Genomic DNA, 23,081 nt, shown 5'->3' on the forward strand with positions numbered 1-23,081 from the left:
GCATACAGAAAGACATCCCACAGCAGGGGGCCAAGCTCCTGTCTCTGCCCGCCTTATTTATCACTTCCTGTTTCCTCCTTCCTAGTGCTGGAATTAAAAGCATGTGCCTCCCAAGTACTGGGATCAAAAGCATGAGATCCCAAGTGCTGGGATTAAAGTGCCCTGCCTCTATGGTTAACTAGGGGCTAGCTCTGATCTCCAGGCAAGCTTTATTTATTAGAGCACAATCAAAATATCACCACATACTATCACTCCTAGTGACTCACGAGAGAAATTTTTGCTTTCTGTTCCAGTGACCTTAAGTTCTGCTGGCCTAGAAGTTTTGGTTCCAAAGTAGGGAGTGGTCTTGTCAGGAGACACAACACTCCATTAAACTGGAAGCTCATATGTCCCCATGGCCACTCTGGGCTTCTGATGCCCTTAAACCAAGAGGCTGAGAAAAGAAATGAAGCATTAGAAGGTGTGATTGATCCAGATTACCAAGGGGAAATTGGACTGCCTTTTCATAATGGAGGTAAGAGCGATTATGTCTAGAATGCAGGAGATCCTTTAGGGTGTCTCTTGTGTGCTACCGTGTCCTGTGATTGAAGTCAATGGGAAACTTCAACAGCCTAATCCAGGCAGGAAGACAAAGAGCACAGACTTTTTAGGAATGAAAGTATGGGTCACTCTTCCAAGAAAAGAGCCAAGACCTGATGAAGTGCATGCTGAGGGTCGAGGATATGCAGAATGGGTAATAGAGGATGATAGTTATAAATACCAGCTAAAGCCATGTGACCAGGCTGCAGAAATAAGGATTATAATTGACATGAGTTTTCTGTCTTATTTTGTTAAGAATATGCTTGTACAGATATTGGTTTTCTTTCCTCCATTTATCATGTAGTGTAACATCAACTAAGAGAATATCAGTGGTTATCATATTTAAGTTTTGAAATAACAAAAGAATGTCCCTCAAGGGATGTTGTCATCTATTCTAAAAAGTTTAATGTATTTTCAGTTATACAAGGAATAGTTATATCATGTTAGGCATAATTATGACCTGCTTATTGTTTTATTTGGAAATTAAGCATGACATAAGGAGATCTGATTGTCAGGTTGACAAGGTATAGACTTGTGATGGCTATTCTTAGTTGTCAACTTGACTACATCTGGAATTAACTAAAACCCAAGCAGCTGGGTACACCTGTGAGGGATTATTTCTTAATTAAATCATTTGAAGTGGGAAGACCCTCTTTTAATCCAGATCTTTTGAAGTGGGAAGATCCACCTTTAATCTGGGCCACACCTTTTGCTGGTACCTCTATTAAAAGACATGGAGGAAGGAAGCTTGTTCCCTTTGCCTGCTTGTTCTCATTTTCACTGGCAAGTCCATTCCTTTACCAGCATTAGGACCTACTTCAGGATTCCAGCACATACTGGCTACTGGACTCTTGGACCTTCCATTGGAAGACAGCTTCCATTGGACTAGCTGGATCATAGCCTGTAAGCCATTATAATAAATCATACACACACACACACACACACACACACACACACACACACACACACACACATTCATTCATTCATTCATTCAATCAATTCTGTTCCTCTAGAGAACCTTGACTAATACATATATACACTAATAATAGAAAAAGAACACATACTGTAGGGAATGGAGGAAGCCCTGAGTAAGTGAAATTCTGAGTGAGGGTGTATTTTGGTATGAGCAAGTCCTGTTGGCCATGGGAAATTGGTAAAGCCATTGTCTATGGACCAGGCTTAGAGGGATGGCAGAGTTTTCTTCAGGAGACTGGGTATGAGTGTTTATGAATGACTGACCAGTATGTGCAAAGACTAGCAACTGCAGCTTCCTCCTCCAGGATGCCGACCGCCTTAGACTGCTCGCCTACAGAGACCTCCTAGGAAGACTAAACTAGCCCTTCCCCCTGTGCTGTACCTAATAAACATGCTAAGGTTTCAGGTTGCAGTGATAGCAGTAGCGTTAAAAAAAAAATCATTGGGTGGTGCTGGCGCTCACCTCTAATTCCAGCACTTGGGAGGCAGAGACAGGTGGATCTCTGTGAGTTCAAGGCCAGCCTGGTCTACAGAGTGAGTTCCAGGACATCCAGGGCTACACAGAGAAACCCTGTCTCAAAAAACAAACAAACAACAACAACATCAAAAAAAACTCCAACCTGTTGTACAATATTTTAAGGTGTGTTACTTTTTTTATGTTGCATTTGTTTAATTCTGTGAAGCTGTGTTACTTTGCCTGTCTAAAACACTTGATGGTCCAATAAAGAGCTGAATGGCCAATAGCAAGGCAGGAGAAAGGATAGGTGGAGCTGGCAGGCAGAAAGGATTAATAGAAGGAGAAATCTGGAAGAGGAGAGATGAAGGAACGAGAGAACAAGGAGAGGAGGACATCAGGGACCAACCACCCAGCCACCCAGCCAGCCATGGAGTAAGAGTGAAAGTAAGATCACAGAAGTAAGAAAAGCAAAAAGCCCAGAGGCAAAAGGTAGACAGAGATAATTTAAAGTTAGGAAAAGCTGGCAAGAAACAAGCCAAGCTAAGGTCAGGCATTTATAATTAAGAATAAGCCTCTGTGTGTAATTTATTTGGGAGCTGGGTGATGGGCCCCCCCAAAGAGCAGAAACAAACAACACCACCAAACAAACAAACAAACAAACAAAAACCCCATCATCCAGCTTCATTGTATGTGTGTTTGTCTACTTCATTCCCTTGCTACCCTGAGCCGAGGTTCAAGGCCCAAGCTGTGAGGGACAGGGTACCATACAATATTGCGATCCCTCTTCCTCCCACATTACCCCTCTACCCTGATGCTTCTTTTATCTAAAGTGCTAAAGGTTTTCTATGTATGTTTTAGTTTTTAGCCCTTTCTTCTCCCACAGGAATATAAATTCAATACATTTATTTTTATTTTTTACTATATTAAAAACTCTTTAAATAGTCTCATATTAGGCACTCAACAGTCTGATGAGCAAATATTGTGAGCATCTTAAATATCCATGAATAACGCCTTTGAGCTTATTGTAGGAAAAAGGAGGAGTAGGGATCCTAGAGTGAGTCCCCAACACTTTCAAATGCTCAGCTGAGATTCAGTGTGATTTGTCCATGTCTTCCAGTCTCCTAGTTGTTAGAAGTGCCACCTGGAAATAACTGTGCTCTTTTTAAAACATCAGAAATACGTAGTGGACTGAAAAGAAAGTGACAGATTACACTCCGTTGGCTAAAATCAACATCATCTCATATCAGAGTCTAGCATGGACACGTAGTAGAAGTCACCAGAAGACTTTTTTAAAAGTAAACATTAATTGAGTGTTTAGTATATGGAAAGAGGACACAAAGATGATCAGATGCAGGCTTTCCTTGGAGATGCTCCCAGCCTAATGGGCAAAGCAGTCATGGAAGTGGACAACTATACAAAGTTACTGTCAGCTCAACTGTTTGTGCTAATAAGACCCATCACGGGCCTCAAGGCTCCCACAGGATAGGGGTAAGGAGGCAGAAGGGCCAGGACACTTGCCTGGAACACCTCTGTCGTCCTGTATCCCACCTCTGCGGGCAAACTGGTCTGCTCCTGAAGTGAGAGGCTATCTCGACGGCACAGAAAGACAGCCTACTCTGAAATCTGAGTGCCTGGGTTTCAAATCTTACTGTGTACCTTGTACTCAGTTTCGGGTGTGCTAGCTGCAGCCTACAGAGTGTTGTGGCACATGCAGCCTTTCCCCAGCTGACCCCTGAAGACTCCTCCAGGCTCACCCGCCCCACCCTCCCCTTATGCTGGGTGCCTTCACTGTCACAGCTCCCCTATGCTGACACTTTTGCTCAGCCTTCCCAACTTTGACAGTCCCTTTCCTGTTCCAATACTGGACTCTGCTGTCACCATCTCTGGGCCTTAAAGCGCCCGTTACCTTTCCTCCAGCGTCTGCTCTTGCCACGAGAAGCCGGAGGAATTTGTCTGCAATATGCAGGACTCACCATGATGCTTAAGCTAGCAGAAACAAAAAATAAAACTTCATTTCTGGATTTAAAGCCTGTAAATTTTTTTTTTTATTTTTTTTTTTTTACAGCTGGCCTGGAGCTATAGAGACCAGGTTGACTTCTAACTCAGAGATCTGCCTGCCTCTGTCCCCCAAATGCTGGGACTAAAGTCATTGGCTACCATGCCCAGCAAACCCATAAACTTTACTGTGGCCCACCAAGCTATGTGACACCCCCCACTCACCCCTACCCCATCGCCACCCCCTGGGTATTCTCTCCACTCCAGCCAAACCAGCCTTTCTTGCCCAGTGTATCATGTTTTGCTCTCCCTGGCGACCTTCGCACATGCTTCCTGCTTTTACTTCATATTGTCTACTCATTCGTCAGAGGTCATCAGTTCAAACCTCCTGTCGCTCCCCCACCCCACCCTCAGCTTTGCCATAACAGACGGTAGTTTTGAGTTAACTGTGAACTACTTAGTGCCCTATCTCCCTCTGAATAGGGACCACACATCTTGTTCATCACCATGGCACAAAAGGCGCCTAGAGCTGAACGTGGCACAGAACAGGTCCTCCAAGCGTATGTTAACTCATACTTAGTCACCAACAGATGTTCAGCCCTTCGTGGTTGTCATAGAGGTTTTCTGAGCCTGGGAAACACTGTAGTGTGCTGTCCAGTGTTTAGTCAACACTAAAGAGTTGAGATTCCGGCTGCTAGCCATGTTAGTGTTCACAAAAAGCCTTTAGCTGTCAGCTGCTCCAGATAAGGAGCCTTCTTGGCTCCTGTTGCGCCTCCTGCCAGGAGACACTATTCCAGTGATTGACAGGCGACAGTGTAAAAGGTCTGCTATCTTGGAGTCTGCTGGGTGAACCAATAGACTATCCCCAAACCTCCTGCCCTGCAGGAATCCCAACCGCTGCAGACTCAGGCTCCTTTGTCTTCTCTGACCTCTCCAACTGGGTAAAACACTACATTCGTTAACCTAAAGCTCGCACACATCGTCCGGCTATCACAGTGTTTTCCACCATTTTCCTGTTACAGTCCGGTACTCCCAATTCTATCCTGTGTATTCCCGTGAAGCAACTGAGGCTCAGAGTGGTAGAGCGATCCCCCCAAGGCCAAGCACTATCTAGAAGCTAATCTCACACACAGATTTTCTCCTCTCTTTCCCCATTAAGTCGCTGCATCCTGAGCATGAGCGAGCAAATTCATAGAAGCGAATTTTAGTCTCAGACTCAAGAAAACAGGATCCTTGGATGTTGAGCTGACCGGCGCAGAACAGCTAGGGAAACTGAGGTCCAGAGGCAGGACTCCGTGCCTGCAGAGGCGACCGCGAAGGGGGCGCGTCCTGCCCAGTGGGCCGCCTCCTTCCGCCCCCAACGCCGGGTCTCCCCTCCCGGTCTTTTCTCTCGCCAAGCCGCCACCTCGGAAGCGAGCCATGGTTGCAGCCGTGGCGGCGGCGTGGCTGCTCCTATGGGCCGCGGCCTGCGTGCAATCCGAGCAGGACTTCTACGACTTCAAGGCGGTCAACATCCGGGGCAAGCTGGTGTCGCTGGAGAAGTACCGCGGCTCGGTGAGTGACGGTCCCCTGCGGGCCTGGCTGGGCTGGGGGCAGGGCTTGATGGGGGCACCCGGGCCGGGGCTCTTCCGGGGATGCTCCCCTCGGGTGTGTCACAGCTCGGACACCACCCTGGGGATCCCAGCCCCGCGATCCATCCATTTGGCGCCCCCAGGCCCTTGCCTATTCAGGCCCGCGGCTACGTGGCACAGCTCAGGAGCCACATGAGCTGTCTGCGCGCTCTGGGGCTCATGATCTCGCCCAGAAGGTTAATGCCCTCCGCCCGGGCTTTGCCTCTCCTAAGAGTAAAAGTAACCTTAGCCTTTTGCCTCTCCAGTCCGGCTTTTGCGCCTAAAACAGTGGGTCCAATGAGAACAGGGAGAGACAGATGTGCAGCGGAGGGAGTGACCATCTAAGATGGACCCTTGCTTGAGTCTCAGAATGCACACTTAAGGCCCTGAGAACGAAGACGTGGGCAAAGGACCACACAACAGTAAAAAGCAGCCCATGCTGGAAGAGAACCCTACCTACACACTTCCCATCCTTGGTCCTCTCAGGGCCTAACCCTTAGAGGGCAGTTGTGATGGAATTGCTAGCCATCCAGGCGGACAGGCTCCTCCTTGCTAGACTGAATCACAGTAAGGAAGTGTATCAGGATTGGGTCTTTAAAAAAAAAAAGACTTGACCGAGACAAATCGGGACAAAGAGAGCTGGCCAAGTCCAGAAACAAGCAAAACTGTAAGAAGGGTGGGGAGGACCAGGGATTTCAACAGTGGTCCCTGAAGGATACAAACCCCTGCGCTAAATGGTGGTAGATGAGGCTGATGGGGCCCAGGAGAGCCCAGAGGGTCTCTGAACTTTAGTTCAGAGGTGCTAACATTGTTCGTGATGAAGAATCCTCTCAAGAGCGGGGTCTGGTGTTTCAGGCCTTTAATCCCAGCTCTGCCCTAGGGAGGAAGAGACAAGCTGATCCCTGTGGGCTCGAGGCCCTATCTCGAAAAAAAAAAAAAATTAATAATTAATTAAATTTAAAAAGTCTTTCAAAGAATCTTCTGCCTCTTGAGATGAAGACCCTGGTGTGAAGATGTGTGTGGCGTTGGACATAAATGGACCCGTGAGCCCATCATCCAGATTTGGATGAATCACGAAGGAATGGCTATCAGCATGCTTTTCTTGGGTGCAGGGCCATCTCTGGGATGAAACTAATTTTGATCGCCTTGAAATTCTCAGTTATGCTGGGAGTCCTTGCTCTGTCCAGTGCAGAGTTTCAAAGAGAGAGGTCCATATGGAAGTACTTGGTAAGCTTTACGCTGCTGTGTGTACTGTAGGTCTCGGTCAGTGACCTCATCCAAACTCCAGACAAAGAGTAGCAAAGAGCAGGGCCCGTTCCTCCCCTCTGCTATGGCTGGACAGAGACCCCAGATACACCCTGAGCAGCTCCTCCAGTCACTGAGTCATTGTTTATTACTCAGCACCTACTCGTTAGAAACCCAAGCTCTGAAGAGAATAGTAATGAGCAGAACAAGTTTATGCTTTAATCAAGCTTATGGGAGAAAAGACAATAAACGAGGCACTGAAAACTGAACCAGGTAATCTCAATTAATTAATTAATTATCAGCAATAAGAGATTTTTAAAAAAAAAGACAAGATATTTTTCAACTACTAAAGGGAATAGTGTATAGAGTTAGCCTGGAACAGTGATGCACTTTTTTTTTTTTTTTTTTTTTTTTTTGGTTTTTCGAGACAGGGTTTCTCTGTGTAGCTTTGGTGCCTGTCCTGGATCTCGCTCTGTAGACCAGGCTGTCCTCGAACTCACAGAGATCCGCCTGGCTCTGCCTCCTGAGTGCTGGGATTAAAGGCATGGGCCACCGCTGCCCGGCGAGTGATGCACACCTTTAATCCCAGCACTTGGGTAGCAGAAGCAGGCAGATCTCTGTGAGTTCAAAGCCAGTCTGGTCAATATAGGAAGTTCCAGGCCAGCCAAGGCTACAATTAGGTCATGAGATCCCGTCCCAAAAAAATTAAAATAAGGCTGGGCAGTGGTGCACAAGCCTTTAATCCCAGCACTCGGGAGGCAGAGCCAGGTGGATCTCTGTGAGTTCGAGGACAGCCTGGGCTACAGAGTGAGTTCCAGGACAGGCTCCAAAGCTACACAGAGAAACCCTGTCTCGAAAAACCAAAAAACAAAAAAGAACGGAAAAAAAAGAAAGAAAAAAAGAATAAAGAAAGAAAGAAAACCTTTTTTTATTATTACAGAGTGTGTGTGTGTGTGTGTGTGTGTGTGTGTGTGTGTGTGTGTGTGTGTGTGTGTATGCTTGCCTTTTAGGGTACCAGAGAACAACTCGGGGGAGTCATTTCTTTCCTTCTACTTTGTGGGGCCCTGGGATTAAACTCAGATTGTCAGGCGGGCCAGCAAAGTGCTCTCTCTCCAGTTTGTTTTGTTTTGAGACACAGTGTCTCGCTGTGCAGTAGCTAGCCTGGAAATTGCTATGTAGATCAGGTTGGCCTTGAACTCATAAAGATTCTCCTGCCTCTGTCTCTGCCTCCTAAGAGCAGAGATTAAAGGTATGCAGCATTATTTTTTATATTTTTTCATTTTATTTATTTATTTATGTGTTTATTTATTTATTTATTTTTAGCTAAGAGATGGTCTTACTATGAGGTTTAGGTTGGCCTCCAATTTGCAATTCTACTGCCTCAGTCTCCTTAGAGCTGGGATTACAAGTGTGTGGTAATATATTGTGTACCCTAATAAAATTTGCCTGAAGATCAGAGACAGAACAAGCCACTAGATTAAACATAGACGCCAGGCAGTGGTGGCACATACCTTTAATCCTAGCACGTGAGAGGCAGAGATCCGTCTGGATCTCTGTGAGTTCAAAGCTACCCTGGACTACATGGGATTGATTCAGTTTAGGAGAGAAACAGAGCCAGGCAGTGGTGGCACATACCTTTAATCCCAATACTTGGAGTCACATGCCTTTAATCCCAGTACTTGAGATCTCACACCTTTAATCCCAGCACTAGGAAGGAAGTGATATGGCTGGGCAGAGAAAGGTATATAAGGCGTGAGGAGACAGGAACTGAACCTTTTCAGGCTGAGGAGTCCTAGAGGTAAGAGGTGGCAGTGGCTTGTTCCTTTGTCTCTCTGATCTTTCAGCATTTACCCCAATATCTGGTTCTGGGTTTTTTATTATAAGATCATTTAGGGCTGGGTGGTGGTGGTGGTGGTGGTGGTGGTGGTGGTGGTGGTGGTGGTGCACGCCTTTAATCACAGCACTCGGGAGGCAGGCAGATCTCTGTGAGTTCAAGGCCAGCCTGGTCTGCAGAGCTAGTTCCAGGCTACACAGAGAAACCTTGTCTTGAAAAACCAACCCCCACCCCCACCCCCAAAAAAAAGACCATTTAGGAATTTGTGCAACAGGTCTGTGCCACAGAACCCATGGGGAAACGTTTTTTTTTGGTGGTCAAGCCTAGACATCTAGTGGGTACAGGCTAGGATGATGCCAAATAGTCTACAATAAACAGGACAGCTCCCCACAATGAAGACCTGTAATTTTAGTAGTGCTGAATTTGAGAATCCCATCTAGCTTCAGCAATCTGTGCCCAGTGTTCCAGACTGACCCTGGGAAATGGTCTTCTTTAGGTAGCCGGATGATATTATCCCAGCTTGTCTCAAAAGCAGTCATGGAGCTAGGGCGAGGGTGCCCAGGCAAAGGATTGTAATCTTTCAGTAATACATAGCTAGAAGCTGGAAATGTGGCATTATTGGTGCCAAAATTCGAATTACATTATAACTCAGTTCCATCAGCTAGCTTTGTATTTACTGTCTAAAGCCTTTAATAAAATTAGGGCTTAGCGATCAAAGTTTTTGTTTGCTGGAAGGGAGGAGATGAAAAGGATTGTCCTAGGGGTCATTCTGTCTATGTGCCCATGTACTGGCAGCCCCATCCAGGGGAAGGCACAGGGAGGCACACTGTTCTTCTGCTTCCTTTTTCTTTAGAGACTTCTGGGAAGGAGCTCGCCTGAATTCCTGGAAGTACCCAGCTGACTGAACCAAACTGAACCCAAGTGTGCCTTTCTCCTCCCTAGCATCACCTGCTGATATGTGCTCTCTGTGTGCATGCCTCTCTGGGAATGGGCTATATGCATTTGTGGATTCGTATCCTAGTAGCTAATGTAGGTTTGCATCTAGAGCATGTGCATATTAATTTAGGTGAATTGTGTGCCTACCGTCACAGATATTCCTGTATGTGTGTACATGTGTATAGGACCCTACATGCTTGATTTCATATGTGGGTATATTATGTGAGAGCATTATACACGTATTTACATATGTACGTAGCATTCTTGCATGTGAGATGGAATCACCTATGTGGACATATCAGAGCAGATACAAGTGCGTGCCTCTGTGCTGGGCTGTATATGGTTCTGAGCTTTCTTCTGTTTGTTTGTTTTGGTCATGCAGGTTTCCCTGGTGGTAAACGTAGCTAGCGAATGTGGCTTCACAGACCAGAACTACCGAGCCCTGCAGCAGCTGCAGCGGGACCTGGGTCCCTACCATTTTAACGTGCTTGCCTTCCCTTGCAACCAGTTTGGCCAGCAGGAACCAGACACCAACAGGGAGATCGAGAACTTTGCCCGCCACACCTACAGTGTCTCTTTTCCCATGTTCAGCAAGACCGCAGTCACCGGCTCTGGTGCCCACCCTATCTTCAAATACCTAACCCGTGAGTCCTGTCCCTTCTCCTCTTCCCTCCCTGGCTGTGGCCATGACTCCCTGGGCAGCAGAAGCTGCTAGCTGGCTGTGTCACCTTTCTCTTCCTAACCCTTGGAGGAAAGTGAAGGCAGGCGTGAGCAGAGGAGGAATCCTGCCCAAGTCTCTCCACGCCTGCTGTCTCACCCGAGGACTTCCCTGAAATCTTGTCTCTGGGTCATCACGCTTTTGTCAACATTCCTTAGCTGAGCTTGTAGACTGAGGAGAGAGAAACAAGACACAGCCATGAGACGCCACATGCCTGGAGAAGGGTGACCAGATGACGGAAAGTCACTGAGAGGGAAACCTTCTCTCTGAAAGATTAGCTTAATTGCCATGCCTGGAATACCAGTGACAGGCACGATGTGTGGGCTGTGAATGAAATCACCAAGGACAGAAAGGCAGTAGAGTTTGTTGGGTATCCTGTGGTCTAGCTGCAACAGACAAGGCAGTAGAGAAGCTGCAGAGATGGTGTAAGGGGGTGCTTTCATGTGTGTGGGGCGGGGGGGCTCTGTGGGCAGTCAGGCAGTGTTTTGATGGAACTGCGCTCTGATGGTTTAGGTCTTATCAGGTGGGACATCTACACAGTGTTGTCTCTCTGGAAGGTTGGGCAGGTATCGGATTATTTTGTGAGGAATAAGTTTTACGACGTAGGTTATCTCTTTGTGGGACTGGCTATCTGTGAAAGAGGCAGGCTTGCTTCTCCAAGGGTCAAACATTGGATGGTTTGAGTCTGCTCATTAAAAAGTGGGATTCTGGGATTAGAGAGATGGCTCAGAGGCTAAGAGTATTGGCTGCTTGTCCAGATTTGATTCCTAGTGCCCACATGGCAGCTCACAACCGTCTATAATTTCAGTCCCAGGGAATCCAATACCCTCTTCTGGCCTCCTCAGACACTGTACACATACGGTGTACAGACATACATGCAAGCAAAACACCTCTACTTATTCAAAAGAAAGAATGAGAAGTCATTCAGAATGCCCCAGTCTCAGTGGCAGAGCTTGTGAACTTTGGAATCTTGTGAGCTTTGTGTTTTTGTTAAGTCATACCTTCCCCCTTCCTATGTGTTTTGTTAGTTTTCTTCCAGTTCCTGCTGTAGATCAATCTGGGCCTTGCTTTGGAAGCACCTGGAAAGATCTTATAATTGTACAAGCCTGAACCTTACTCTAGCAGGGCCCAAGAATTTCTTTCAAGTCCCCACTCCCTGACAGTGATTTTGATTCAGCCAGTACATGGACTAAGCTCTAGAAGCCGCTAAGATTTCATGGGAAGCAGGGAATTGTACAGGCTTGCACTCGGGAGTTAGAAATGAGGATAAGGCCTTCTGGGACTTCCTCAGCTAGATAGCAAGACTAAGTAAGGTAGCCTGGGTTACACAGAATCCTGACTCAAAACAAAACAGACTTAGCGAACAGGGCTCGGCCATTTGGGGTGATTAGGGAAGATGATTGATAGTGTTCTATCGTGGACTTCCCAGCAGCCTAAAGTTGGCTCTCTCAATCGGGATCCCACATTGGAATCTCCTGGAGAGCTCTGGAAAAGTGTTGGGAGTTGGGTCTTGTTCTCAGTAGCTCTAATCTTAGTAGTCTGAGTGGGGCCTGGGTGTGAGAGTTACACCAACAGTGGGATCTCAGGAGGGCACAGAGAGGCACACCGTTCTACTGCTTCCTTTTTCTTTAGAGACTTCTGGGAAGGAGCCTACCTGGAACTTCTGGAAGTACCTCGTGGCCCCAGATGGAAAAGTGGTGGGGGCTTGGGATCCAACTGTGCCCATGCAGGAGATCAAACCCCGGATCACAGAGCTGGTGGCAAAGCTCATCCTTCAGAGACGGGAAGAGTTATGACCGGATTCCCGCTTCCCCTACCACTCCCATCCCCTCAGCAAACTCAAGTGGTGCTTCACAGGCAGAGAGCCTGGGCTTCTCGTCTCTTCACTCACAGAGAGGAAAAAGTCTGAGACTTGGATGATTTGAATCCAAGAGCAAGGAATAGGAACTCCTGGCCAATGAGAGTTCTGAACAGCCAGTCATCGGTCAGTAGGCCGCCAGCCAAAGGAAACACGGCCAGGCTGTGAGAAGCCCTGGAGAAGGGGATGAAGCAACCATCTCCTAGCCAGGTTCTGTAAAGGGGAGCCAAGTCTTCCCTCACAGGAAGGTTGTGAGGATTAGCATCTAATACCTGTGAACGTGCCTGGGGCAGTGCTGGCCAAAGAGGAAGCGTTCAGCACATGTTCTCTGTCTATAAACAAAGCATTACTTGTGATAATAAAACTTGAACTCAACACAAATTTCTAGCCAATGGAATTCTAGGCCAAATGTGTGTATTGTGTTTGTTCTCTGTTCCTGTGTGTATTATTATCTAATTACAAAAGATGCAAGTTCTTGGAGTGGAGTGGGAGAAGGGTAGAGTTCAGACACTTGCAAGACTCTGGGTTCCGTTGTTCCCAGAGAGGCAAAAAGAAAGGCACAGAAAGAGAGAGTGTACTAATAAAAACCCAAACAAGGGCTGAAGAGATGGCTCAGCACTTAGGAGCACTGGCTGCTCTTCCAGAAGATCCAGGTTCAATTCTCAGCACCCACAGGACAGCTCACCAGCGTCTATAATGCAGTTGCAAGAGACCAGATACCATCCGTCACACAGGCATCCATGCAGGCAAAACACCAATGCACACAAGATGAAAATAAATAAACCATTTTTTAAAAAACTCAAACAATACAGATTAATATAAAATAAAAGTAAACGTTAAAAGCTTCCAGCCCTTTTAATTTTTTTCACTCAAGCTAACATGAATGCTCATAAAAATGTTCTGACCAAACATACACTACAATAAAAAAATAAGTAAAAGGTATTATAATTTAAATGTGAGCTGTCCCCCACAGGCTATGTACCTGAACACTTGGCGCTCAGATAGTGACACTGTTTTGATTGAGGGTGGGCAGGTTGTGGAGCCAATTATATATGGGGCAGATGTGTGGCCACAGGGGCAGGACTTCCAGCAGGATTCCGGCTGGACCTCAGGCTCTTCTTCCAGACTGCTCTGGTCATATGATCCCAGCCACCCCACACACAGGAATCAATCCTACCACTATGCCTTCTTGGTTATGGTGGGCTGATTTTCCCTGAAACTGTGAGCCAGGAGAAATCTTTTCTCCCTTGAACTGCATTAGCCAGATCACGGCCGAGAGAAACGTAAACAATGCAGATATGAATTTGCAGACTACAGGTGATCGATCAGTAAGGATTCACATGGCAGCTCCTTTGGGCGGTATGTTCTCAGGGAAGGCATCTGGGGTCCCTGCCCACCCAACTGGGGCCAGACTAGACCAGGCCGTATTTCCTTGTCAAGCTGCACCTAGAGTTTTCAGAATTTTATTTTATTTTATTATTTTTTTTTAGACAGGGTGTCTATGTAGCCCTGACTATCCTGGAATTTTCTACGTAGACCAAGCTGGCTTCAAACTCACAGAGCTCCACCTGTCTTCCTTCCAAGCGTTGGGATTAAAGGGGTGTGCCACCACACTTGTCTCTAAGAACATTTAATAAGCAAGCTGGAGCCATGACTCAAGGTTTGCTTTTCTTCTCGTATCCCTGAGGCAGGAAAAAGTTGAATTGTTTAATCTACAAGTTTGTGGACTTTGCAATACTTACAGAACACAAAAATCTCTTATAGAAATCCGGGGCTTGTTGATTAAGCCAGGCTGGCCAGTGAGTGACCCTGGGGATCCTCCTGCCTCTGTCTTCCACGACTCATGCCTGACTTCCTATGTGTATGCTGGGGACCAAACTCAAGTCTTCATGTGTTTTATCAACTGAGCCATTTCCCTGGCCTCATCTTGTTCCAGTTAGAAATATGATCTCCTTATGGAGCCCTAGCTGGCCTTGAATTTAAAACTCCCTACCTCAGAGTCCCTGGGGCTAACTTCCCGAATTCCATACAAAATGCCTGCAGCGTTGAAAAACCAAGTTTTTAATTTTTTTTTTTCAAAATGTAGACTGTCAGAGGGATAACACAAATTTTCCTTTTGTCTTTTGAGGAGGCTTGTATTAGGGGTGTGATATGTTGAAGGCTGTTACGCTGTAGTGCCGAGTCGGTGTGAGGAATGGAGCAGACCTTGTCTCAGTAGCCTCACGGTGGGTCAAAGTTTATTCCGACGGTTTGAGTTCTGTTGCTTGTTTTTTTTTTGTTTTCGTTTTGGGGGTTTTTGTTTTGTTTTGTTTTTTTGTTTTGTTTGTTTGTTTTGCCTTTTCAAAGCAGAGACAGTCTGCACTAAGGAAAGTCTGTGGGCATGGATTTGACTCCAAAGGGCTAGTGCTCAAATTGAACCACTCTAGTGGGAGCGAAGATGTTCTAAAGAAAGACATCACGACTTTTGCCTACCAGACTCCTGAAACAATGGACTCCAAGAAATTGGAAGTCCCCGCAGTCGCATGCTAGTAGAAAGATAAGATGGGGACCCTCAGCTAGAGGGGAGTTTGTGCCTCAGAAAGAGATTTCACGTAGTATGACAACTTGTCAGACCACCTTTCAGGAGAGACTAGCGGCCAGGCAATGATGGATGGGTGATGGGTGGGACCACCCCGAGACTGGAACTGTTTAGTTATACCTACATCTTGCTTTCTATTTAAACCTAAATCTTGCATCAGGACCTTGAATGTGAACTTAGGGAAGGGTCACTGGACTTTGTTCCTTTTCCCAATGTGGCCATATTGAATATACATGGTCACCAAAGGAAAAAAAAAATTTCCTCAAAAGTTATGAGTCCCACTGACAACTCTATACTTCTCATTAGACACGTATTCCTATAGACTTTACTAGCTTCCGGCTGGCTCCAGTTCCTTCCAACATACATGAAACTCTTCTTAGGAAAATGCCATTTTAAATCTTTATTAACTCTCACCTTAGCCATTAATTAGCCATTATCTGCCAACATCGTGGTTTTCAATTAATCCCTTGCTTATCAATTAACACTAGAGTAGTTGATATATGATTATCTGCTAACAGTTTAATTATCTCCTAACACTGGCTTATCATCTAGATACTTATTCATTAGGCTGTATTACATGACAGTTCAGTTACATGCTAAGCCCTAATTATTAATCAATACTTTAGTAACTTGCTTTGAACATGTTACTGATACTTTAGCTGTCTGCCGTTAATTTAGAGTACAGTAGTCCTCCCCTATTACAGGAGCTTGGTAAGGCAGAACAGAAACACCAGGACAGCTGTGGAAACATGGGGAGAGGGAGAGAGTCCTCTCCTTCCAGCCTTGGCTGAAGCCTCTAGGCAGCTGACAATCTAGGACTCCAGCACAATCACACTTGATTAAGGTTTTACTTCTTCCCAGCTAGAAACCTGCAATGTTCTGGGAATCTCACCAGAAACTTTGTAGCAAAAGGGGATGACCCAACCCTTGTGCAATCCCAGTGGCTCCTGCTTTTACTTTATCAGATTGTAATCCATCCAAGCCACCTCCAGAGCCACCCTATAAATTCCATTTATCAAATCGAGAAAGGCTGGGAGATGGCAAAGTGGATAAAGGAACTTGGTACCAAGCCAGGCAGCCTTCGTTCAATCCCAGAAGGTGGAAAGAGAGAAATGACTTCCACAAGTAGTCCTTTGACTGCTACCCATGCGCTATGACACACATTTGAGTGAGTGCCTGCACATATCGACAGACACAGATACAGAGGGATCACTTTTCTTTTCTTTTTTTATGAGACAAGGTCTCACTATACGGTCCTAGCTGGCATGGAACTCAGTGTTTAGACAGACTGGTCTCAAACTCACAGAGATTCCCTCCTGAATGCTGGATTAAAGAGGTGTGCAATTTGCCATGCAGTGATGGCACACACGTTTAGTCCCAAAACTCGAGAGACAGAGGTAGGCAGATCTCTGAGTTTGAGGCCAGCCTGGTCTACAGAGAAAACTCCAGGAAAGTCAGGGCTACACAGAGAAACCCTGTCTTGGACACACACACACACACACACACACACACACACACACACACACACACAGAGAGAGAGAGAGAGAGAGAGAGAGAGAGAGAGAGAGAGAAAGATTGATTGATTTATGTACCACCATGCTCAGTTAGAGTTTCTTAGCAATCTTTGAGACGCCATGAAGATGGTATATGTAGCTGATGCCAGGACACCTAATTGCAACTCTCCCTTGAGAATGCCATGCCCGTGTGGGTAGATCTTATTCTTCTTCCATGCACCTCTTTCTCTTAACCCTTACTCTTAAAACCTATACTTAAATATCTTTAATAAACCTGGCTCCATACAGGCTAGTCCTGGAATTCCTTTCTGGGTCAAAGCCAAGGATCCGGTTTTACCCGAGTCAAGGTCTCCAAAAGGTTATGGGAATTTCTCAGGCTGCTTCTAGTAACAGTGTGGAGCTGTGTCTCCAGGTTCCTGTCACCACTGTCACTAATGACCACAGTGGATGCCTGAAATTACAGATAGTACCAACCCCTACATACTCCATGTTTTTCCTATATATACACACACCTAGATAAAGTTTAATTATAAGTTAAACACAGTAAGAGATTAACCTCAATAGCTACTAATAAGCCATCATAATATGCTGGAATAGAAGAGTTTTCTCCTTCTGTCTCCATCTCTCCCCGCCCCCCCTCTCTGCACCCCCCCTCTCCTATCACTAGACAAATAGAATGTATCATATTGATGCACTAGTCACAAGTTGGTTTCACTGTGGAGAGAATGGACCAGGATTTCATCATGTAATCACAACAGGAATTTAAAAATTATGAATCAGAGTTTAGCATGGTGGCATACGACTTTAATTCCAGTACTCAGAAGGTAGATGCAGGTGGATCTATGTGAGTTTGAGGCCAACATGGTCTACCATAACAAGTTCCAGGACAGCCAGAGTTCCATAGTGAGACTGTTCCAGAAAAAAAAAAAATTAAGAATTGGTTATTCCTGGAATTTTTCATTAACAATTTCAGACCACAGTTCACCATAGATCACTGAAGTTTTGGAACATGCAGCTATAGATAAGAGCACTACTGTAGATTACCAGCCATGGACTCTGGTTAGTAGTTTTTTTGAGTGAGGGGGTCATTGATGGCTGCAGCTATGATGAAGGCCTTTGTCTTTTGTTGAATTCTTCCAACGGTAGATAGTTTTCTTGCCACATCAACGCATCCTGTGTTCCATGCTCATTACTACCCGTGATTTTTGTCCTCAAGTTGGACAGATGGATGATGAAGGGAGTAAGAGTGGACAGTCAGGGGACTCCCTGGAGTGTTATAGTTAGGGGAGATACTCACTCGTCAACAAATATTTTTTGAGCTCTGCTTAGGTGTCAGGCTCTTGCTCTGTTCTTAGGGCACATCAGTGAACAAAACAGGCACATTTCCAGCTGCGCAGAACTTAGAGAACAGTGGTAAAGACAAACAATTACACCGATTATTTCACATTTTACAACTAGGATAAGCACCAAGAGCAGGGAGTCATGTGTATGTATACAAGTGTCACTTGACCTATTCTGGAGTTCAGAGAACACCTCTCTGAAAAATGACATTAAATCTGAGAACTCTAATTTACGAAAGAATTAGAGATTAAAGTATGGAAGTCCTAAGTGGATGGAGTAGCTTGGGCAAAAGCCCTTGGGAAGAAAGGTGTTGGCTTTGATGGAGCCAGTACTGCCCGCAGCTGAGTGATAAGAGCCTGGAAAGGTAGTCTGCCAGTTCAGGAAGGTCTCTGTGATCTAAGTGAGAACTGATAGTGAGCTGAGTCAGCATGGCGGAGCCTGTCTTCCACAAGAGTCCTAATCTAAACACAGGAAGTCAACTCTGGGACTCTGGGACGGAGGAAGATATCACTGGGGGAAGTAGAGCTACTCTGGGGGCCTCTTGGAGCGCAGGTAATCCTGGAAACACTGGAAGGAAGAACATCCAGCAGGACCAACCTAGGGATTGCTAGAGGAGACTGCTAACGCCTGAATCCTACAAATCACCTCCTTTCACAATTCTGGGTCCCACTGAAGTGATTCTTATATTAGACATGGTCCAAAGGCCACATTTTAAGAAAAACTGTCTAGGGTATAACGAAACAAACAAAAACAGTAGACCAGCTTCCGCTCTTCCCGTAGCTCCACAAGCTCCTGTGTTTTGGCTTCATTTATAGTTTCTATTACTTTGTGACAACACAGATTTACCTGCTCTAAGAGTTATTTCATCCTTTGTAAGAGCCAGACCTTTGCTCTGCTATGACTTCATCAAGGGTCCAGGCTGACTGACTCTGCCATCCCTAGGATATTGCCATCAACAGCATGGCCCAAGATGGCTGCCCATCTCCGCCATATTCCTCCCATGCTGTGTCTTATCATTTAAAATTCAGTCACCTAGCCACACCCAGCTCACTAGAATATCAAATGTTTATCCTGTGTGGTCATCGTGGCACAGACCTGTAGTTCCCAGCACTTGGGAGGTGTAGGTAGGAGGATCAGGGATCCCCTCAGCCTGGGATACATCAGAATGAAGGAACAGAAAATGGAAGGAAGGAAGGAGAGAGAGCCAGAACAAGTAAAAGAAAAACGCAAGGGTTTTATTAACGCAGAAGGTGAGAACAGACTTTGAGGAGGCAGGGACAAGAGTCATCTGTACTCCAAACCTTAACACCCTTCAGATCTCCTCCCCTTTTCTTCCTGAGCTGCCTGGTTTTAGTTGAGACTCTTTACTGCTCTCACAGCAGCTAAATCTGCATCCCAACCAAAGATAGAAGCCACAGAAGAGGCTGAAGGGGGAGGGACTAAGGGAGATGTGGGCATTCACCACCCCTGGGGCTCATCTCCTTGGTCTCTACTGCTCCTCCAACCTATCTTTCCTACCGCAAGGCGAATGATGTTCTAGAAAGCACAAGCATAGCCCCATCTCCTCCACTGGACTGTGACCCAGAATGCCTGCTGGGCTCTTTCCCAACTTCTTTCCATTGCTCAAGAGGAAATTCTCCTTCTTGCCTTAACATAGCTCTGTGTCTTATCTCTAAGGTACTCCAAGAACAGCAAACATCTGACTCATAGCAGGTATTCAAAACACACTGGGGGTTGGGGGAACGAGAGGGATCAGCAGGTAAACGTGCTTACCACCAAACACGATGACTGGATTCCATCTGGGACCCACACAGTGGAAGCACAGAGCCAACTCTAAACACGCACCATGGCATGTATGTTTCTTCCTCACACAATACATATAAATAAATGTAATTTTAAAGTTTATAAATGCCATCCCCCCCCCACACATGTGGGGTATGGAGGCTCATGCCAGTAGTCCTAGCATTCAGGAGGCTGAGGCAAAATAATTGCTTTGAGTTCAAGGCCTCCAGGGTTACATAAACCCTAGGCCAGCCTAGGCCATAGAATGAGACTGTCTCAAAACCAAAAAGCAAAGAGTATTTGTTTGGCCAACTGTCCTTGTTGTTATCCATGTTTCCAAACGTCCTTGTACCAGCCAGGTTTCCCTAAGACTTGAATCCTCCCACAGAAGGGTTGAGGGCTCTTGGTCAGAGGCCCTTTCCTCTTAGTACCTTAGACCCCAAGTATTCTCTGGGTTGGGGGTGTAGTTCAATGGTAGAGCAACTGCCTAGCATGTGCAGGCCCTGGGTTCGATCCTCATCATCACTAGAATACAAACAAAAGAGAACCTGAGTAGTCTCCTCTTATCCATGAGCAGTTGAGCCGGCTCACTGTTCTCTAGAGGGAGTCTCAGAAACACAAAAGACCTAGTATTAGTGTGCCGTTAAATTGCATGTGACATTAAAATGCATTCATAGGAGCCAGGTGGTGGTAGCACACGCCTTTAATCCCAGCACTGGGGAAGCAGAGCCAGGAGGATCTCTGTGAGTTCAAGACCAGCCTGGTCTACAGAGCAAGTTCCAGAGCAGCCAGGGCTACACAGAGAAACCTTGTCTCGAAGGGGAAAAAAGTATTCATAGGTTAATACTAGTTCTCAGGAGGCAGAGACAGGTGGATTGCTGAGTCTGAGGCCAGCCTGGTCTACAGAGTGAGCGCCAGCATATTTGCAAAGCAAACTAACTAACACTGAATCATCCCTCCAGCCCCAGAAGCCATTTTCCCAGAGTATTCACACTCGCCTGTGTCTCACCCTTAGGAAAAGTCCAAGATCACAGGAAGTCAGGTGCCAAGCAGCAATTAGAATCTGCACCGGTGTGATCCCAAATCCTTGCTTGTCCTCCTGTCTCCTGCTTTCTAGGTACTGGTGACATGGACAGAGTCAGAGGGGGCTGAGGACCAGAGACACTGATCCTAAGGGTCAGATGATCACCTTGGGGCCCAGAAGTCTTGGAGTAAGTTACAGAAGTGACTGCACTCAGGCTGAGAAAGAATCAAACTGCTTTGTAACCTGTAAAGTGCATCACTCAAGTCTAGACCAGGAAAGGAGAGAGAAACATACAGGACATACAGGACAAATTCCAGTTTCTGTGACTCCTGCCTGGGTCCTTCAGTGATGTCCCTCCATATATATATATATATATATATATATATATATATATATATATATATATATATATATAATCTTTATATATAAATGCCTGTTGGGCTGAGGAAAGGGCTTAGCAGTTAAGGGTGCACACTGCTCTGTGGAAGACCTGAGTTCAGTTCCTAGCACCCACATCAGGATGCTCACAACTGTTTATAACTCCAGCTCCAGTGGCCCCAGCAACCTCTTCTGGCTTCTCATGGCTACTTTCCAAGGTCATACTAGCTGACTCAGACAGAAGCATTTGCAGAAAACCCAGGATTAGAGGCATGAGAGATGATGGCCCAGCAGTTAAGAACATGCTCTTGACGGATCTGCTTTTCCAGAGGACCCAGGTTTGAGTGCAGCGCCCACATGGCGTCTCACAACCACCTGTAGTTCCATCTCCAGGGGAAGCCAGTGCCCTCTTGTGGCCTCTGTGGGCACCAGCTATGCAAGTGGTGCACAGACACACCTGCTTGCACAATGGCCGTCCTCATACAATTTAAAACATTTAAAAGAAAGAAAGATAACCAGGGCTCATCAGCAAATCTTGTTACAAAGATGGCTGGCTGATGCCGGGCAGTGGTGGCGCACACCTTTAATTCCAGTACTCGGGAGGCAGAGCCAGGCGGATCTCTGTGAGATCGAGGCCAGCCTGGGCTAAAAAGTGAGTTCCAGGGAAAGGCGCAAAAAAGCTACACAGGGAAACCCTGTCTCAAAAAAACAACAACAAAAAAAAAAAAAACAAAAAAAAAAAAGATGGCTGATCAAGAGGACACTGAACAGCCCTGGCTGATCAAGAGGACACTGAACAGCCCTGCAGAGCTTGGTGAGAGAAGGAGCGTTATGTGAAATCCGCAGAGGCATGAACTCTACATGTACCGGGACAGCTACAATGTGACATCCTGCCTCAAAAAAAAAAAAAAGTGATAGCCAGGTGTGGTGTTGCAAGCCTTTAATCCCAGCACTTGGGAGGCAGAAGCTAGCCTGGTCTACAGAGCAAGTTCCAGGACAGCAAGGGCTACACAGAGAAACCCTGTCTTGAAAAAAAAAAAAAAAGCAAATGGGATGACTAGAAAGTAAAGGCTTCTGCAACCTATCAAGGTAGTATACGGCTGTGACTCCAGAACTCAAGAGGCAGAGACAAGAGAGACTCCCAATGTTCAAGCTAGTTGGGTCTACATAGCAAATTCTGGGCCAGTCAGGGCTACATAGCAAGGACTTTGCCTCAAAAAATAAAAACCCAAACCAAGGAAAAACAAGTGTTGAGGATGAGAGGAGAGAGGAGCCCTTCTTCTCTGCCGGTGGGAATGTAAACGATTGCAGCTGCTATGGACATTGCTATGGGGTTTACAAACAAAAAAACAAAAAAAACTCAAAACAGAATTAGCCTGTGACCCAGCTAGACCACTCCCAGATATATGTACAAAGAGTTGTTAAGTCAGCACACCACAGTCATACTCACACAACCATATATATTGGCACACTATTCCTACTTGCCAAGATATGGAACTAGTCCAGACGTCCATCAAAAGCAAAATAGGCTGAGGACCTGGCTTAGCAGGTAAAAGGACACTTGTCACCAAGCCACACAATGACCTGAGTTCAGTTATCAGGACCCAAGTGGTGGCAGGAGAGACCTGCCTCCTGCAAGTTGTCCCCTGACCTCCACATGTAAGCCATGGCCCATATGCCCCCTAATTCCCATAAAACAAAAAATAAATGTAATTTTTAAAAAGGTCAATAGATAAAGGAAGTGTAAAATATACACACCACGGAGTTTTTGTTATTGTTATATTTATTTTGATACAGGGTCTCACTATGTAGCCCTGGCTGTCCTGGAATCTGATATGTGGACCAGGCTGGCCTTGAATTTTCAGAGAGCTACCTGCCTCTGCCTCCCAAGTACTAGGATTAAAGGCGTGTGCCGCCAGGCTTAGCTTGTTTTTAGACAGGTTTTTATGAATCTCAGGCTGGTTTCCAGTTCTTTATGTAGCCAAAGATGACCTTGAATTCCTCATTCTCCTGCCTCTACCTTCCAAATCTCAAGGCCTCAGAAAGACGGAAATTGTTACACATATAATAAACAGATTTCTTACTGTTTATTGCTGAGTTGTATTTTTTCTTTTTAAAAATAATTTTTTGGGGGGGTATTTTTCAAGACAGGGTTTCTCTGTGAAACAGTCCTGGCTGTCCTGGAACTCACTCTGTAGACCAGGCTGGCCTCGAACTCACAAAGATCTGCCTGGCTCTGCCTCCCAAGTGCTGGGAT

The 23,081-nt window shown here is 45.9% G+C and overlaps 1 protein-coding gene across 3 annotated transcripts; it reads left to right on the plus strand.

The window, feature by feature from the left end:
* Positions 1-322: 322 nt before the first annotated feature.
* On the plus strand, positions 323-12,609 carry Gpx7 (glutathione peroxidase 7). Of its 3 annotated transcripts, XM_052717836.1 has the most exons (4): positions 323-514; positions 5,405-5,560; positions 10,140-10,275; positions 11,982-12,609. In XM_052717836.1, the coding sequence occupies exons 1-4, from the start codon at positions 509-511 to the stop codon at positions 12,143-12,145; spliced, it is 462 nt and encodes a 153-aa protein (XP_052573796.1). In that variant the 5' UTR covers positions 323-508; the 3' UTR covers positions 12,146-12,609. The 3 variants fall into 3 exon arrangements, with proteins under 3 accessions (XP_052573796.1, XP_052573794.1, XP_052573795.1); XM_052717834.1 differs by lacking the exon at positions 323-514 and having other exon boundaries at positions 4,270-5,560; positions 10,014-10,275; XM_052717835.1 differs by lacking the exons at positions 323-514; positions 5,405-5,560 and adding an exon at positions 9,618-9,724 and having other exon boundaries at positions 10,014-10,275.
* The last annotated feature ends 10,472 nt before the right edge of the window (positions 12,610-23,081 follow it).

The sequence above is a fragment of the Peromyscus californicus genome, unplaced genomic scaffold, assembly GCF_007827085.1.
Source record: "Peromyscus californicus insignis strain IS unplaced genomic scaffold, ASM782708v3 Scaffold_5__1_contigs__length_169319896, whole genome shotgun sequence".
NCBI lineage: Eukaryota > Metazoa > Chordata > Mammalia > Rodentia > Cricetidae > Peromyscus > Peromyscus californicus.